This window comes from Hippoglossus stenolepis, chromosome 4, assembly GCF_022539355.2.
Source record: "Hippoglossus stenolepis isolate QCI-W04-F060 chromosome 4, HSTE1.2, whole genome shotgun sequence".
Classification (NCBI taxonomy): domain Eukaryota; kingdom Metazoa; phylum Chordata; class Actinopteri; order Pleuronectiformes; family Pleuronectidae; genus Hippoglossus; species Hippoglossus stenolepis.
Genome location: NC_061486.1, coordinates 9,320,200 through 9,339,242, shown reverse-complemented (window position 1 = coordinate 9,339,242; position 19,043 = coordinate 9,320,200). Strand labels below are relative to the sequence as shown.

The 19,043-nt window shown below is 42.7% G+C and overlaps 1 protein-coding gene across 5 annotated transcripts in view; it reads right to left on the bottom strand.

The window, feature by feature from the left end:
* The window catches only part of plch1 (phospholipase C, eta 1), a 60,542-nt gene that overhangs the window by 31,877 nt on the left and 9,622 nt on the right, over positions 1 to 19,043 (bottom strand). For 2 of the 5 annotated variants that reach the window (XM_035154543.2, XM_035154544.2), the window contains exons 1-4: positions 10,716 to 11,297; positions 2,086 to 2,232; positions 998 to 1,241; positions 565 to 694 (exon numbers count right to left, since the gene is read on the bottom strand). In XM_035154543.2, the coding sequence (XP_035010434.2) occupies positions 565 to 694; positions 998 to 1,241; positions 2,086 to 2,232; positions 10,716 to 10,902 (708 nt within the window). In that variant the 5' untranslated portion in view covers positions 10,903 to 11,297. Of the gene's footprint in view, positions 1 to 564; positions 695 to 997; positions 1,242 to 2,085; positions 2,233 to 10,715; positions 11,309 to 16,725; positions 17,428 to 19,043 lie in introns of those variants that run through there. The other 3 variants (XM_035154547.2, XM_035154548.2, XM_035154545.2) reach the window with 3 other exon arrangements.

Sequence of the window (19,043 nt, the reverse complement as noted above, 5' to 3'; positions counted from 1 at the left end):
ACACATGAATTGAAACACAAATAAAAACACTGTCTGTTGGAATAAGTACCTTCCCAAATAAATCAGTTTTTCAAACTCTGTAACAATGTGCATTATGAAATGTATTTTGGTCTCTGACACTGCACTTCAGTGTCCCTGAACACCATAACTCAATTTTAAAAAGCCAAAGAGTGGATTTCTGACATTACTCGATGTGACTTCTGTTTTAAAAAATTGAAGAAGCCCCGTCCTGAATCTACTTCATACTTTTCCTCTAAAAGTGTTTCTTTCGCTTCTGAACATATGAAATATTTCTCACACATTTATCCGAATTACGTAAATGCACATAAAAGTAAAAAATGAAACGGCAATGTGACTTCTGCGATTTTAAAATATTTATACGTGAGGAACTTTCTGTGTTCAAATGGACTCAAACCTCCTTTTTGATTTAGGTGGTTTGATATTTAAATGTTTCTACCTTCCTGATTTTCATATAATGAGGCCTCCAAAACGAGTGTAAGAGCATATACTACATGTTAGATACACACGTACGTATGGGTACCACACTATTATCTTCAGACTGACCTGAAACATCTGCTTGACCTTCCTGCGAGGAAGATTGACATTCAGCTTGTGCAGAAGTTGGTAGATCTCCTCGATGTTCAGGAGGCCGTCTCCGTTTTTGTCCGCCTCCTCAAATGTCTGCTTCATCCATGTCACAGACTCACACGTTAAGGAAAACTGGGTATATTAGGATATGTGGCTTTATTCTATGAGCACTGTTCTTCTTATGACTCATCACAAATCATTGAATGCACTATGAATGCACAAACACCTCTGACTCCAGACAAATAAAAACAAATATTTCAGGAGCAGCGTTGCGAGGAGGAGGAAATCTTTCTTTGGAAAATGTTTATAAAAGAATCTCTCAGTAAAAATTGCATAAGCACAAACTTGTTTTCCTTCCTGGACACATGTTAACAGTGATGTGTATGTTTCTCTTTCCCTAAAAGGATATTGGTTGTGTGTCCGCTGCCGTTTGGCCAGCGAGTCCTCATCGCTGATCCCAGCCATCAGGTAGCCGAGGCCCGTTATCCAGGTTCTGGCTTCTTCTGCATTGGACGTCACCAAGTCGAGGGACTCCATGTGGTTGCCATGGTACACTGTGAAGCAGCAGGCCGGGTCAAAGCTGCTGTCCGCATGCCGATGGAAGATGTCTGATTGACCACCCTCTGTCACTTTGTACAGCGAATCGATGGTGACTGATGAAGAGAGGAAGAGGGAATTTGTTAAAATGCCTAAAAATGAAATACACGTGAGGGCCGCATTAACAATCTCTGTCTTAAGAAGTGAAATGGTTCTTATTGGTAAGAAATCCCATATAGACTTCAATGATACAAACAAATACAAGTATACCTCTGTAAGGTAGTCCAATTGACGAAATTAGAAGAAATTCTATAAAGGCAGACTTGAGATATCATGCTCCAGAGGTCAAAACCACGCGTATCAGGCCACCATGACCTTTGACCTCCCAAATCTGATCAGTGAACTCGAAAGGATTCTCTTTTTTTTTAAGATAACCTGTTTACAAGTTAAAAAGGGGGATTTTGAGGTCACAGCAACCTTGACCTTTGACCACGAAAATCATATCTGTTTATCTTTGAGTCCAACTGAGCATTTGTACCAAAATTTCAAGAAAGTCCCTCTAGGCATTCTTGAGACATCATGTTCACAAGGGCACAGACGGACAGACAACCTGAAAACATGCCTCCTGGCTTACACCGGCACAGAGGAGGCATAAAAAAGCACGATTTTAAAATCTTAAAAACAATGTAGTGTATGTGTTCATGTCCCAGTTTCACTGCAGGCTATGGAGGTCTCCTCATTAATAAATAAATATCAGTCACTGCTGCAAGTCACATCTTATCATTTTAACAAGAAAATTTAAGTATTGCATTGTACTGGATTTTTGCAGTTATAAGACAAAACCTGAAATGAATTGTAAAACAATATATACAGTGTATTTATATGTGCATCACTAACTAGAAATAGGAGTCACACTTCTGTGTAGTGTTTGCATGTGTGTGCGTGAGTGTATTTACTCACTCTTGGCCTTCTCACTCTTGCGTGAGGGCTTCCAGCGGATGCAGGACCGATGCTCATCCAGGTAGAAGAGTCTCACCAGCCCTTTCGATCCTGCCTTCAGCTTCACCATCTGTGTCCCGGACTGCATCACACTCATGCATCGCTCCACTGCAGACGAAAACACAAACACTGGGGTCAGAGGAGCACTATATTAAGAAACAAAGGGAACAGGTGTCTGACTTTGTTCGTCCTCTCTCAGGAAGAGGTACGGCAAAGTGTCACGGAGTTGCTCAGTTAGCGGAGCAGGCAGCGGCTGATGTGGGTCAGAGTCCAAGCTGCAACAGAGACGCCACTGTGTGAACACACAGGGCTGCTTCTCTGTCGTCCGCTGACCTGCTCCTGGAAGCAGCTGAGAGAAGGAAGAGAGGGATCTCACAGAGACGTAGCTAATGTGTGACTCTCTGTTCGGAGTTTCACAGGAGGCCGACAGGGCCTGAGGGAAGAACATTTCTGCATCATGCTGCTGAGGCAGGTGGAAACTTAGCGAGGGCTGCTTCAACAGAACATACCGAAAGATTATAAACTTGCAACAAGGTTCTCCAACATAACAACAAAAATAGAATTGATATCTGTTTTAAAAATTCTACGTAAAAAAAACGTTTCTTTAATCCCTGCATCACTGGATCGTTAACAGACCTCACTACAGCATACATTGGAACTATTTTATCTTTAGTTAGAACAGTTAGAGAAGTTTGGGTGACTTATAAGAGTGTTTCTTTCTTTCTGAAGTGCCTGATAAAGTTTTTTGTATGGAAAAGGTCTGCAAAGTAAAAAGGCCACCATCAGCCACGAAGGGAGCTGCTCACTCCGGCTGATACTTCTGCAGAATCGTGATGTCATGTGATGTCAAGATGGACCACATTTGCATAATGCGCGCATGGGGCTAGTCTAGTCGGGTAAATCGATAGCAGAGACCGATATTTCTCACATACACTGGAAGCGGTTGACCAATCACAACAGCGATTGTCAGAGACTGCATTTTATCGGGGGGGACTTAAAGAGACAGGAGCTCAAACCAAGTGATTCAGAAAGAGGCTGAAAAGAGGAGCTGCAGCAATGTGTATTTTCCGAACATTTTCAGGTAATAACCCAAATAAAAATTATGATATACAAATATGAGCACAATATGTCTCTTTTTGAACAGGCTGCATCGAACCAAATTTAATGTCGGGTAGCGTGGTGCTGGTACCAGCTCCTATTGTGTTATATTAGTTTTACATAGTGATGCATTTCTGAAAGTCTCTGCGCCATCAGCTCCAACACGAGTCACGACACACCCGCATGCTGGTTGCGTGTTCACTGTAACATTCTCACACTGAGCACAAGCTGATGACAGTTCCCTGTCTGTCTCCGCAATACGTTGCACCGCAGTATACAATATGTATGTGCACCATATACCGGGAAGAGAAAACTCCATCTCTGGCAGTCATCTGGAGTTGAAGGTTCAGTTAAAGACACTTGAATTGAGCATTAGAATGGGTGGAGAGGGATAATAACAGTGGAGTGAAGATAAGAACAGAGGGACTGCGATGATGCTGAGAAGTGACTGTGTGTTTGATTGCTTGGCTGCCTGCTACTGTCCAGCATCAGAAAAGCATAAAAGACAAAACTTCAAACTTTTTACTTTTCACGACAGCTGGTGGCAGGGATACAGACAGTGAGATTTCCATCCTCATTAGTGGAGTGTGTGCATGCCTGCCTGAGTGTGTGTGTGTGTGTGTGTGTGTGTGTGTGTGTGTGTGTGTGTGTGTGGCTGAGCATAAGCTTTCATGCAATATGTCTATTTTTACATGTCCCAGTATGCACATATAGCCCATAACCTATCTTAAAAAAAACACAACTGTGATAATGAAAAGGTAATATGCAGTTAATAAAATCCCTTCGGTGCACCCACGGCTATGATGTATTTAGATGTGTGGCCACAGAACAATGTTTTAATATTTGAAGCTATTCTCCCCCCGATGTCTTGTTAAGAGAGTGGAATTTATGTCTCTTTGTAAATGTAAAGATTGTGAAGTAGAAGTAGAGAGCAAAATCACTTCTGTCTCAAAGAGAAACACACAAGGTTGCATTGTAAAATAATATTCTCATATTCACAGGCTAATAAAACAAATTGTTATCAATCATTTTGGCGTGATAAAATACTCCTCGGTAACAGTGGAGAAGCCGCCACACAAGATTCAATGTACTGAAGGTTAATGTGACGTGAGAAAGTGCCTCAGTACAGAGCTGCTTTACTGGAGATTCTGAGAGTTGAGGAATATACTTGAAGGAGCTTCAGTTGTCAAATGTTTGTCACCATAAAAGGCTGGAGCTGAGTTTTCCAGACCAAAGGACAGACTGTCTTCAAATGGACCAAATCTCTAAGAGACACATGCACGTACGAAAATTCGTGGAGCTACAATAATCTGTACTGAAAGTTTGAGACTTAAAAAAAAAAAATGGTGGGGTTAGGGTCTCAAGACCTAGTCATCCAAAACATTGCACTTCTTAGGGTCCTTGGAAATAAACCAAGTGTGGACACTACAACCAGATACATAAGCCTGTTTACAGTCGGAGTCCACCAATGGCAAATTGAACTGATTGGACAAAGTTTAAGAAAAAACTAACAAACAATAACATTTAATCAACAAAATCCGAGAAAGTCTCTGTAGACTTTCACAATAAAAAGGCAATGAGGCACCAATCAAGGTAAAGGTATAAAAGCATTTCTACAGCAGAACCTCTGTGGCCTCAATAACTGTAAAGAGAAGGTTTTGAACCTCTTAGTAGATTTGGACAAATTGAAGACCCTGTTAAAAAACAAGGATGGACAGATTCAAGGTCTTCACATTTTACATCTTCAAACTGTAACCTTGGAAAATGACAAAACCTTTCTAACCTTACAAGGATGCAGAGAAGTGCGCACAAGATGCAGGCATTCGCACACAAAATGAAAAATAAATTATATTCTGTGATGACAGGGTGATTATCTTCAAAGTCAAATAAAGTCAAATCTCTCCTGCATTCAAAACCCATGTTTAAGTACTTAACAGAACACGTGCTGAGTATAGAGCACTTGTTAACAGGCTCTCTGTCCTGGGGACAAGCTAAGCAATGACACAAATTTAATTTTCGATATTTCTCAAGTCGAAGATGCTCACTCCAGGGACTGTATTACACACACAGACACACACACAGACACACACACACACACACACACACACACACACACACACACACACACACACACACACACACACACACACACAGGCTTGAGCACATGAATCTGAGCCCTGCAGTCTCCCAAGGTGCATGACAAATCATGAATGCAGTAATGGTCCCACAGCCTGCTGGGTTGACAACACAATGGAGTATGTGGGGAGAGAAACGAGCAGCCAAACGACTAAAGCAGTGAACTTGGGTTCTGATTCCTATGGGATATTCCCTTCTAACACATTTCACTGTTGGTTTAGTGAGGTCTCCACCAGAGACACATCCGCTCATGGTCCAGGTAAAAAACTAAAGTCTGTTCAAAGGTTGTGCAAATTGTTGTTTCCAGCAAGTCTGGGATAAAAGTGAATGACAAATACAGTCTGGTAAGATTAGACTACTTTAGTTTCTAAGTTAGTTTGGTGGCATGGTGGTCCAGCGGTTGGCACTTTGCCCCACAACAAGAAGGTTCTTATAGGGTGTGTTGTATGTTCTCCATGTGTCTGCATGAGCTTTTTCCATCTTCCTCCCACAGTCCAAAGACATCCATCCATCCATTATCTATAATGCTTATCCTTTGAGGGTCGGTGGGAGGCTGGAGCCAATCCAAGCCAACACTGAGCAAAAGGCGGGGTACACCCTGGACAGGTTGCCATGGCGATTCACATGGCCAGCATATAGAGACAAGCAACCTATGGTCAAGAATTTTGAGTCTCCAGTGAAAACCCATGCCAACTCGGGGAAAACATGCAATTCCACACAGACAGACCCAAGCCAAACTGGTACTGTAAACCAGGAACCATCTTGCTGAGAGCTGACACTGTAACATTGTGCAGGACATGCAGCTGAGGTTAACTGGGGACTCTAAATTGTTAATGTGAATGGTTGATGGTTATTTGTCTCTATCGGCCCTGCAACCTGTCCGGGATGCACCCTGCCTCTTACCCGTGACCCTCAAAGATAAGCGGTGTAGATAATGGATGGACGGTTGGCTAGGTTCGTTTTAATGGAATGCAAAGGTCATCTTTTATAGCATAGCACAGCTTCTACGCTTGAAGTTATGTAAAGTACAAAGGATTACAAATGTGACCATCTGACATGAGAGGCACAAAGTATTCATTTATTTATTTTTAAATCGCCTCGGAGGGACTATCATTGTGTTTCTGTCCACCTGATGAATTCAAGTCCAGTATTCACCCTTTTTAGGTTCTGTTCCCCCATCATCCTCTGAGGGAAATATCTGGTTCTGTAACTGCTAAATGACCCACGTTCGCCAGATATTCACCAACTTTGTCTGTCTGCCATCTTGGAGCTGTAGGTGCACCAGCTGCCAACAGCTGCCTTTTGTGGCTGGACTTTACGTCGATAAGAGCAGTGAAAGAAACCTGATAAATTGCAGCCATGAAATCAAAACAATGAGTTTAAATAAATGACTAAAAGGATCCATGGAGCTGGAGATTAGTCATCATTATTTGATCCACTATCAATATCTAAATATTGATTGTGATGACCTGTCAGAACAGCGTCATCCTGAGAAGACGATCAAAATTTGCAAAGGACCGTGTTACTTGATGAATTTAAACAAAAGACACAGGGGTTTTCTCAGGTTATTGTATATGAAGATGAATCAGGAAGAAAATGGTAAATTAATACATTATATTATTGTACCTACATAGACACACATATATACACAAACAAAACACTTAAGTTTCCTGTGTGGCACTACGGTTTCCTACCAGTTTATTATCTAATAAACCATAGAACAGATTAGACTCAAGTCTTATACCCAGAGGAACTACAACACTAATAAAGATTAAATGCTACATCTATATTCTATATTGAGTTATTTGAAGTGTTTTGAATATGTAGCACATTGTAGAGATTAATACAAACTCATATGTGCTCTAATGAATAAGCTGGTACTTTATAGTGTATAATATGTGACACTGAAGACACAGAGAGACTGGGAGGGGAAAATAATTAATGAGAAATGGGAAAATGGGTTGTGTTACATTATTCATCTCACAAAGCCACTTCTGGAATTCATTCAGTCATTAAATTGATAGGTCAATGAAAATCATGTCATCCAAGTGTACGCAAGCCCAGACGTTCATATTCATATAAGCTAGCGGTCGAGCCACACGTTGGTGTGTCCGAGGGTCCATGAACGCACCTCGTAGGAAGATATCAGAGGACATTTAGACTAAATACATGACGCCGTTTCAAGTCGAGTATAAATGTCGGGGCTTGCAGACACTTGGATGACACCACGAAAGCACTATGGAGGCATCTTGTGTTTTTTCTGTTGTTTTATTACGTCTGAAGTATAAGTCGCCGGTGACATCAAATGTATCTGATTCGGCTGCAACAAAGTTTGGCCCTGAGACTCCAGAAGTGTTTTGTGGACTCAAACTCTTCACCCACCCCTCCATCGGCATAGTGGTGAGTAGATGATGAGTGAATTTAGATTTTTCACTCAACTATCCCTTTAACGATGGGATTCAGTAGGGGTAACTGTCAAATATGGGTTTGCTTTAGTATTGATCAAACCCACAGCCTCTGCTCTGCTGAACAGGCATGTTCTTCTGGGTCTTCGATCCCTCCCTACAAAATCCATGATTTAGGCGAGAAAAACATCTAATGACAGTCGAGCTCTGATATGTAAGATCATAAATCAGGCTCAAAGTGAATCAATGTTAGTTTTCCATGCATGCCCATTCTCCCAACTATTCCCTTTGAGTATAAGTATGTAAAAGTGTGTTTTTTCAGTCAGTCACACATTTCACAAGAAAAAGATAAAAGGGAATACGGAAGAAGTCTGTCTCTTTTTTTATCCAGCTCGACATCGAACACCAGGCAGCTCTCTGAGGAGAACTGACATGTACAGGTTTCAGTGTCTCGGTTTCTTCATGTCGAAACGCAACTAAAAATAAGCTCACACACATGCTTCTCCTTGCATTTCCCTGTCTATTAGAGTTAAGTACAGTTTACATTTCAATTCAACCGCAGTACAAGTACCTGGAATAGGGCATCGATACCCAATGGTACGTTTTTTCGGTACTTTGCTCTCTCTGTAATACCAGAAAATCTCATTTCACGTTGCACAGTAAAATGCGTATTGAAAAAATAGATACAGTATGTACATTAAAGTTGTTTGCGATCTGCTAGTTAACCGAGGGAAGAAGAAGTTGTAAAAGAACTTTGATGCAGCTAGTTGCTCCACTCATGCTAGTAAAAATGCTAACAAAGTATAAGCTAACCAACAGTGAAGCCATAACTTTTCCAACTGGCTAATTAATTACCTGAAGTCAATGTCGGTAAAGCCGTTGATCTAAGTATTATCACTATTCTCCCCCATTGCCCCAAGTTGCAACTGTAATGCAACTATGAGATGGAATTTCAACTCGGAAAGTCGGAGGAACCTCACCTACCCGACTTCAAAATCCAAGATGGCTGCGCCGTTTATCATTTATGATTTAACTTTCTCTCTTAACAATCAATTTAACACGAATCAGTGCAAGGTTGTACCGACGTAATTCGTTTGGTACCCTTAAAAGAGTTCAGTACGCAACCCTACTGTCTATCCCTATTACTCCTTGACATATCTGCAGGCGTTCTCCAGACGATTTACTCTCCATCAGCATGATAAGGACCATTAAGAGTCAAACCTCTCTCCTAGTTAAACGGAAGATTACAAAGCAGACGACCCCAAGAGAAGAGGAAGGAGGGTGAATATCTGCCACCTAGAGTGGAGCTGCCTCGTAATCAAAGATGAAAACTAATATGAGTGTCTCTCAGAGGACCGGTGATGGTGGAAGCGCCCTTCACATCTCAGCTCCTGTATCTTGTCCCATTCTCCCTCAAGCATTACTGCTCAGACCGTCTGAGCACGAGAATGAAAATTTACAGTTTTTTTTAACAATTCTTTTCAGTGCTAACCTGACATTTATATGCCAGTTATCCCCAGGTACCAATCTTCGTGCTTTGCTGTCTGTGGCCGTGGCATCTGTGCACCTGCGATTTCTCCTTGCAAAGACGCCCACAGACGAGTCCACCCAAGTGTAAAAAGATGTGATTTTCAGCTAGCTGCGAGAATAAAAAGAAATATGTGAAGCATCATTTTTTTTTTTTTACATCGGACTCCCATTTGACGTCTGTGTGTGCGTTTACTTGGCAGCATTTGTGCTTGTGTGCATACACGAGTGTGCACGAGTAAAAACTCATCACCTCTGTCGGCCCAGAGCAGAGAGAGCAGATCAAAGCTTTGTCTAGCCACAGCGGCTCTAATTCAAACATATTTTAATGGGGCTGGTGAAAGAAAGGCCTCTGTGATAACCTGATGAACAAAGCCCGACCTCACTTAGATCCAGACAATACGGATTAGGTCAGGACTGCAAACACACAACACAAAGCACCTGGCATCACATTATCATCGTTGGCAGTTTATCATTTTCAATTTTAACTGTCATTTTAAATCTCAATATGACATGAGATTCCCCTTGGCCGTCCCTGTTGCCTCATTTCTATGAGGATTTAATTAGTGAGAGCTAAGTGAGAGCTCTGTGTGAGATCTCTGGTGAGATTCGGTCAGGCGGTGATGACTGGAATAGACCACAGTCCAAAGACTTATCTTAATCTATTCAATACTACATAAATTCATATTCAGCGGCATCTGCCTGATCCTTCATGCACTATTCATGTGACATAAGGCACCAGCACCTGAACTATCCCAGCCAGTTCCACTGTTGATGAAACACAACAGGGGCAGGAATCAAACCAAAATAAAACTGAACGGAGGAGAGGCGCCCTAATTTTTTCACATAATGCTCTGTTTCCCCTGTTTAGCCCTCGTGACCCGCAGGTTTGTTTTGTGTGCTGAAGTTTAATGAAAATGTGATTCGGCTGTGGTTCACTGAGTGTCCACAGGACAAAATGAATGACATTTACACATGATTATGGTTACGACAAGTGGGAAGGCGCTCAGAAATCAACACACAAACAAGACAAATCTTCTCTTGCATGTAATAAGCATCAGCTCATTAAGACAAGCTTTCTGCAGGTTCAAAGTTATGGTCACAGAAAGTGAGCAATTCGATCAGCCTGGGGATATTCTGATACATAAACATGAGCTTCTGCTCTTTTCCACTGCTATAAATAGCAGCAGCAGGAGATATGTTCAATATGCAATATGTTCTTCCTCATGCACACGTTTGATCAATGGAAGACAAATTGTTAAAATATATTTAGGAAGAGTTTTTTGCAGAGAATTTGCCAACTTTAGCAAAACAGATCACAAAAAAAAAGCACTTATACGTGATAGATACATGTTACAGTTACATGTTTCCTTCTGTGAGACACTTTATAGACTCATTCACACACACACAAAGACTCTGACTTACCAATTTGTGTAAGTCTGCATTTTTGTGGCACGGCCACGGTGCCACCAATGTGAAAGACATTACGCGCCAGCAGAGTCGCTACAGTCAACACGGTGTATTTCTCAGCTGGACCAGCAATAAAGGTGGTTCGTACTTTGTGAGCAGATAAAGCAGCTGGACCAAAGAGTGAAGAACATATTTCCTCCATTTTCTACACGAAAAAAAACAAGTCCACCTCAGCTCAGTCCCAGTATGCAGCACATTCTGTAGCTCCAAGCGCTGAAAAAACGCGTTGGGTTTTCCTCAGATCAGACTTGTCGGACTCTCCGGATTTGCGTCAGACTGTGAGCTTCCACACTCCAAACAACAAGCGAACCATCCTCTCTGCTGTGCTCTGATCTGTGGCAGCACCTTCATCTGACAGTTTTCTCTCTCTCTAAAATCTCACATGTTTCCCCCTTGCTCCTGGTCAGCTGTTCTGCACCCCCACCACCCGCTCTTCCCGTCTACCTCTCTCTGATGTTTGCAGGTCTCTCAGCTGTGTCTGTCTGTGCGGCCAACATGCTACCCTGATGCATAGATGTAGATTCAGCACCAAACTGCTACAGCATTGTTTGTGGTGTAGCTTATGGAGTGATTAAGAAGAGCAGGCTAAGAGGGTGTAGCAGATGTGTGCCTCTGCATCAGCTGGGGTCCCAGGATCAGCCAGTGGGATGTGGGGATAAGAATGATGACATAACATTCATGATAATGCACTACCCAAAGTAACGTTTAATGGATTGGGTGTGTCTGTGTGTGTGTGTGTGTGTGTGCTTCAGGAAGAGTCACCAACAGCACATCTGTCCATCTTGTACTAAAGGATTTTCTATTTCACACGAGGCTTTTCCAGGCAGGGTGAACTCCTCTTTACCCACGTTCAACTTTCATGTCCTGAAAACCTTATCAGGAAGCCCACATTCTTTAAGGGAATCACAAAAGCATAAAAGGAAGACTACAGCGGTGTCCTAATTGAGGGCTCCCATCATTCGGAGGCTGTATTTGAAGACCAATTGCATTTCAACTAGGCTGTCCTATTTAAAAGGCCCCTTCAGATAAGGCAGAGAACTTGCTTCCTTCCATTCCTGAGCATCGAAGGATCCAATGCATTGATCATTCTCAGGTCAACCTGTCCCTGGATTCATTGCACACCAGAAACAAAGTTAATGAGCTACCTATGCCGGTGGCTGGGTAGCAGTATGTGCCGCCGCTCAAAATGGCTAACGATGCAATGTTAAGGGCGGGAGAAGATGCTGACGCAAATCCTCCGGAGACCAGACTGTCTCACAGCTTCGAGTTGACTGAGTCCAATTGGGACAAAAGATTTACTTTGATGGAAAACCCATAGTGGATGGATGGATGGATGTCATTCAGACCATGGAGCAGTGTTTTCTCTTCTTTCCATCCTCATTTTAGGTCCTGAAATATCAGTCCATTGTCGAATTGCTATCCCACCTCACTAGACTCCATAGTTTGTGTTCACGAGATCTAAGTGTCAGCATAAGAAAATAATTTCCGCATGTCACATTGTCTAAACATCCATTTCAGGAACAATGACCCAGACATTTCTGCCAGACAAAAAACTTTTTCAATCCCGAGCACCTGAACACACCATCAAGGAAAAGTGTAAATCAATGATGGTAGAACCCTGTTATCCCTTTGTATCTTCTTAAATATATTCTTGGATTTTGATTTATGTCATTCATTCTCCACCCTGTCTGACTGTTCATCTCAGGACACTCAACAGCTTATTAAATTAAATTAATCAGGCGCACAGCTCTGTGACCAGTGATGGTTTCTGGATAAATGAGTGGGGAAATCAGGCTGCACCGAGGGGGGGCGAATGTCGTCAGTATATCTGGTGACAGTCATAATCCTGAGCCTGGACAAAGTCAAAACCCCATCACCTGCTCAACCGCTGTGAAGCTGACAAAGTGACGACTGCAATGAACAAATAACACAAAATTACATTTATTAATTTTTCACTGAGGCTTGGAGCCTTTCCCAGCATGCATTAGGTGGGCAGCAGGTAAACAGCCTGGATCCATTGTGAGTCAGGACTAACACAGATAGACCTCACATTCATACCTGTGGGACAGCTGCGGTCTCTAATCTGCCTGATGTGGGTTATCGGTTAGAAACACAAAGGAAACCTGCATGAGAGCAGAGATAACCTGCAGACGCACAATGGAAGGAGCCCACAGCCCCAGTGCAACAACGCATACATGCAAAATATCTCCTGTATCATCAAAACCTGTCGAGCTTAAGAGCTGCTGGCAGATGGATTTATTACTGTTGCACGGAGACTGTTTCAATGGACAACATTGTTTATCAGTGTTTAAAATGACTGATTCAAAAAAAGAAACCATGCCTCCTCTGGGATAAAGGTTTGATAAAGGATCATCAACCTCACGCTACATCAGCAAACTTCTGACGGACAATAGTTGTTATTTGCCACAAGAGTAGGATTTTAAGGAAAAAGTAAAAATAGGTAATTCTACGGGGGGGGGGGGGTGTTTGGTTTATGTAAGAATTTTTAAGGTGAACTGATCAGTCGCTTTTAGCAGTGGAGCTTCTCACTGGTAACTGAGAACCATAAATAATAGACTGCTGAGCCATGAACCTTAAGAACCTTGTATAGATATTTGCACTGAACTGAAAGTAGCAGCTTAGATGAGCAATATACCACTGAACTGAGGACAGTCTGAATCTATGCTGAATATCGTGCAGTGCGACTTGTGATATGTTCACTTACAGCAGCACGTACTAAAGTGCCGTTGAATGGTGACGCATTCACTTACAGCACCGTTAGCTTAGCTTAGCTTAGTTCAGGGGAGAAAATTGTCAGAACTATGAACTATAATTAGAAATCTTTGAACTGAACCACACAACCAGCAAAGAGATTCGGGATTTCCACCTTTTTTTTCCACCTTTGGAATTTCCAATTTTTTATGGTAGACCCAATTGACCAGTAAAAAATTTTTGTAAGGGGGTTTTCCATCATTTTATAAGGTTTTCTGTAAAATGGCTATCGTCTGATATAATGGCAATAACTTGATGACACTGACATTAGCAAAACAACAACAATCCCATGATCAGGAAAGTGTTCATTTATCTTTGTTGGTATTTCCTCACAGCTCCAACGCTTCTACCGTCTACAGGAGTCTTCACAATTGGCACCAAAGGGGATTGAATTCAAATAGAAACACCTTTTAGAGTAAACTAATTACACAAAAACCTGCGGAAGAAGTCAAAATATATTTTGGTATACCGACTTATTAGCGACATAAAAGGTCGGGGAAACACTGGGAAACGATGAGCGAAAAGAGGGACAAAACACACTCTTATCTCACTAAGACTAATTAAGAGCGCTCAAGGCAGCACTCGAGTCACCAGTGCTACAAATGGGTTCTCAGGTCCCCCAGGGATGCAGAGTGTAGAGCGGCCCCGGAATAGAAATAAGCACACGACAACGGCAGCATTATAATGCATTCAGCGACGATGCTACAGGGGGCTCCCCGAGTGTGGGAGTTCAGCTCCAACATCAAAGGGGGCAACTGTCGCCAGAGCGTGTGCGTGTGCATGTGCGTGTGTGTGTGTGTGTGTGGGCGTATGTGTACATTTCTGTATTGGTTGATGTCGACTGCTCCTGCAATGTTCAAGCTTCTTCTTTCTTCCTCCCAGGGCTGGATGGCTGTGAGTAGATTGAGATACAGTATCTTTGGCAACAGAACCAGACTGCCACGCAAACTGTCTGATCTCAGCTGCTTCACAGGAAATGTGAGAGGGAAGCCGTAAACTGCGCTTGCCAGCTCAACGCTTGATTTCAAGACATGGAAGACTTCATCGATGTCAATAAAGCTGCTTTCAGACATGCACTGAACTCTGGACATTTTCTTGAAAATGTTCAGGAGAGGCTGCATGTGAGAACACAAATGTCCAAATCAGATGCAGAATAAATTTTTCAGAACTTTTCCTGCCACGTCCCTGGTAAAATATCCGTAAATATCCGAGTGAACCCATGTGAGAATACAGCAGGAAAATGTCTGCAAAAATCAGTTTCAAACACGCAATAGATGCAAAAATAAGGAAAAAGAGAACACAGGGAAGATGCCAGAGAAGATGTCGACTTAAAAACACGGGATTTAAAAGCATTTTATGCTGTGAACATAAAAATGTGATTTCCGAAGCCTTATTCATACGTCATGTCATACCTTCTGGATGCTGTACCCATGGCGCTACTCCTCTGTGTTCTGTCGGGAAAACTCCAGAAAAAGTGCAACCCACTTTTCCTGAAAGAGTTATGGATAATTTGCATAGGTGCAGGTAAACATTGTGCTAAATACACTTGCACTCTACCCAGCAGCAGCTTTGCAACAACGGCAGCCTAAAGAATCCCGAAAGGTTTTATAAGCTGATGTTAAAACTCTCATCTTCATGCTTAACGCAAGAACTAATGTGATGTACTGGCAGCTGAGTCAACACGCAAGCACATACAGTAATTTGTCATAGGTGAAATTCTATGTAAATGCAAATGGTGGTGCCTCCGGAGCAAGTGGGCACAATACTAGATTAGACACAGATTTTTCTTCAGACACTCAAGAGGACAAGCGAGGTTAAGGATTGAAAATAATGTAGAAGAAATAGTATAGAAAAAAACAGCTGAGCGGATAAGTATGTGTTCTCTCCCCTGTTGTCTGTTCACTGATTCTCTGCCCTAGAGCAACAGTAAGGAGGAGGCAGAGACGGGGGTTATGAGACAGAGAGAGCGTACTGAGATTCACCATCATCAATACAGGAGAGACATGTGGAAAAATGCATTTTACATGGAAAAGCCATTCCCTCCATGTGGAGGAGATTAGCAGCCATGCATGCTCCTCCTCACCTCACTCTCTCCAACATTTCCCCTCTCTTTCTCTCTCAGTGAGTGCTCCTGGTGCCATGCAACCTGTCCGATCGCAAGTGTTGACAAAATGAATAAAGACGTATAGCCCCCCCTATAGCCTCCAATGAGGCTTTCTGGGGCCCTCCTCTTTGCACCCAAACGCTCCCAGAGAGAGAAACACACAAACCCGGGCGCTGCAGGGGTGAAGACTGACAGCTTGACACATCCTGCTTTTCAAGTGCCAGGGATGCACCGTGTTTTTTGACAGCGTGCGGCACAGAGCAAAGGGGGTCGCTGTAATAGCCCAGGGACAGCCAGGGCTTCAATTTTGCCATCAAAGCTCGACCCAAAGCTCTGTCAGATTGTGTGGTGCTCAACATGTCCTGCCTGGGATCAACAATCTCCCATTCCTGCTGATGCCAACGACAATCCAGTCCACCTCTGTTACTGAGCTGTGGCAATGCTATTCGCTCTGTCAGTCTCTCGGGCATCTTCTCACCAAGCTGCTGCAGTGACAAAAGCCATAAACATCTCAGGGATGGTTAGGTTTCCCAGAACACTGCAGAAGAGGCAGGATTTTCAAGGATGTGCCAAAACAGCGTGTACCTATGTGCTATAAGGACTGAGGGGCTGAGTCCTGTCAAATCAACACATTAGGAGGCTCCTCTACCCCCTGGTGACCAGTACAAAGGGGCTTTTTCAGCACCAGGGCCAGTTTCTCCCTGCTCCAGCTGCTCATCATGAAACACTCTCATAAAAACTGACAAAATGTGTCATCCAGATACAAATCCACATAAATGTTATGTAATTAATCCTGACGTTTTGTGCCCATTATTTCGATAAACAGTGATTATTGCTAATGCAGATTGACAACCCTCCATTAAGATTCATTTCTGAAGTGTTTTCAGCAGCGTGGGTGATTCAATTTCCCCACAACAATAAGCGCAAAGGGAAAATTACGCATGAGCTTGAGCCTTGTGTACAATGAAAGGCTCGTGTTGGCATCTACAGGAATGCGTGCACCACACAGAATATTCCTCTCCAGACGAGACATGCAGGAATGAAAAATGAAATAATGAAACGAGCAGAAGCTTGAAAACCCTCACTTACCCTTCTCCAAACTGAGATTCCTGCAAACTTCAAGTTCTGCCATTTAGGACTGGAACTGTTGGTCTCATACGATCCATCCATGCGCTTTAGACATCATTGTTTTCGTGGCGGTTCAAATGCCATCATACAAGCCCGAATAGTCCATTTCTCCATGATGATTGGACGTTCACACGAAGCGTGCCATCGTGCTCAAGTGTCACTTTTCTTATGTCCAAAAAAACTAACGCGGAGACGAACTGCTCCTCGGCACCTGCCTCTCTGACAGTGAAGGCTGCGGAGTGGAATCAAAAAACCCACCAAGACCCCCTCACATCCACAGCCTCGGCGCGCTCATCCTGTCCTCTCACCAGACGCAACACATGTGGGGAAACTATAAGCTGATTTCTCTCACGCTCGATGGACCGAGGGAGAGTGGTTGTTAATAAGCAAGAGCTTAAGACCGGCGGAGGGAAATGAGCGAGGGTGGATGATAGCGCGCGGAGAGGTGGCTTAACCCGCAGAGTTGGCCATTTGGATATTTCACCAGCTTTTACCCGACAGTCTGGTGCAGCTGTTTGGCGACGGTTTGGATCCCCCAGCAAACTGAGCATGTGCCACATCTGTATGTGGGTCTGATTTTGGATTGCTGTTCATCTGAGTGTATCCTGAGGTGGGGGAAAGGCACCATTGCGCAGGGATGCCTCCTTCTATGACCCACTTTACGCTCTCGGTCTCTCCCTCTCTCCGTGTGAGTGTATCCCTCAGTATTTATAGCCTCACAATTGTTCCTAAGAGAAACAAGTTATATAATAATCTATAGTTCTTTTTCTTACAAATTATGTTTTGTCCTAATTGAGTCACTCCCCTAATGAAAGTTTGGTTACACCGACGCTCGCAGATTACGCATGATCATTGGTCCACATTAAAGTCATTTAATCTGCTGGAGACAATTATGGAGTGACCAAGCAGACACGCACGTACGCACACATACACACATACATACACAAACACTTGGAGGCAGAGGTCACCAAATCGATTAGTGCTGCCTGGAGAAGCAAAATTACATGTCTGAACACTAGAATAACCATCAGTGTCTGTGTGTGTGTGTGTGTGTGTGTGTGTGTGTGTGTGTGTGTGTGTGTGTGTGTGTGTGTGTGTGTGTGTACCTGAAGCTTTCCAGTGAATAGTCACTTTGATTTAAGTGTAAATCTCTCTTCATCCACATCTGCCTGATCCCAGACACAGACCCTCACCCACCTTCAACCTCTCACACTGATTTATGTACCTTGGCCAAATATAAACCATGAGCCACTCTGTCATTCACAACAGACTGGAAACAACTGGAGGAAAGAGAGAAAATAGAAACAACTGGAGGAAAGGAAAGAGGCAGAGTGGAGCAAAGCCATGTGGAAAATAATCGAGGAAAGAATTGAAGGGGGCTTGTGTTTTCAAAATGGTTCTGACTGACAAGAAAGGGCAAACTGTCGGAGACGTGAAGCAACGAACACAGGCAGAGATCAGCGAATCAGAAACTGATAGTTTGCTCCCAGACAATTTGTTCTCTTCTTCTTTCCCTTTATCCTTTTGGGATAAAACTTCATGACAGCTCGAGCATAACAACATTAGGATATAGATTAGCATCAGAATATGTTATCTTGCTAGAAATGGATTAGAAGGGGCAGACAGATCCTCTGTGAGCTCACTTTAATGGAACTTCATGAAAATGTATTTCCGCGACATAATAAATAGACTTTTCCTTTGAAAGTGGTGATCTCAGAGATTTTTGGTTATAAATGTGTGTTAAGTCGCTATTAATTGCCAAATGAGGTAATTGGTGATTGAGCTTATGACCTAGTAATGAAAGTATTGCAATATTTATATATTGTAGTTTTATATTATCGTCTTGTATTCAAATCATTTTCATAATGAGCTCAACCAGAAACTGTAAATGTAGGATCAGATCATATCTCACCCATTGTTTTCACTTGCATGTTCATCCTCTCAACTATTTCTTACAGTCTTCTTTTTGGTTCCCTCACTACGAAAGGAATCAATAAACCAATATCGAGTGTATACAACAGAGCTCATAAGATTCATTACAAACTTTCCTCCTGGACTCACCACTGCAGCTATACAAATAATTTAGCCTTCTGTTTCCTTTTTCTCAGATCCAAAACAATAACACACACCCGGCACTCACTGCTTTACTCCAAAAACACAACACAAACACAACATTACCTCAACAGCCTTTGCACTTCTTCCAGTCCCATCTTAATAACATAATATGGTCAGAGATAAGTTTATTTTCATAAACAATAATCTGCAGTGAGATCCCCAAT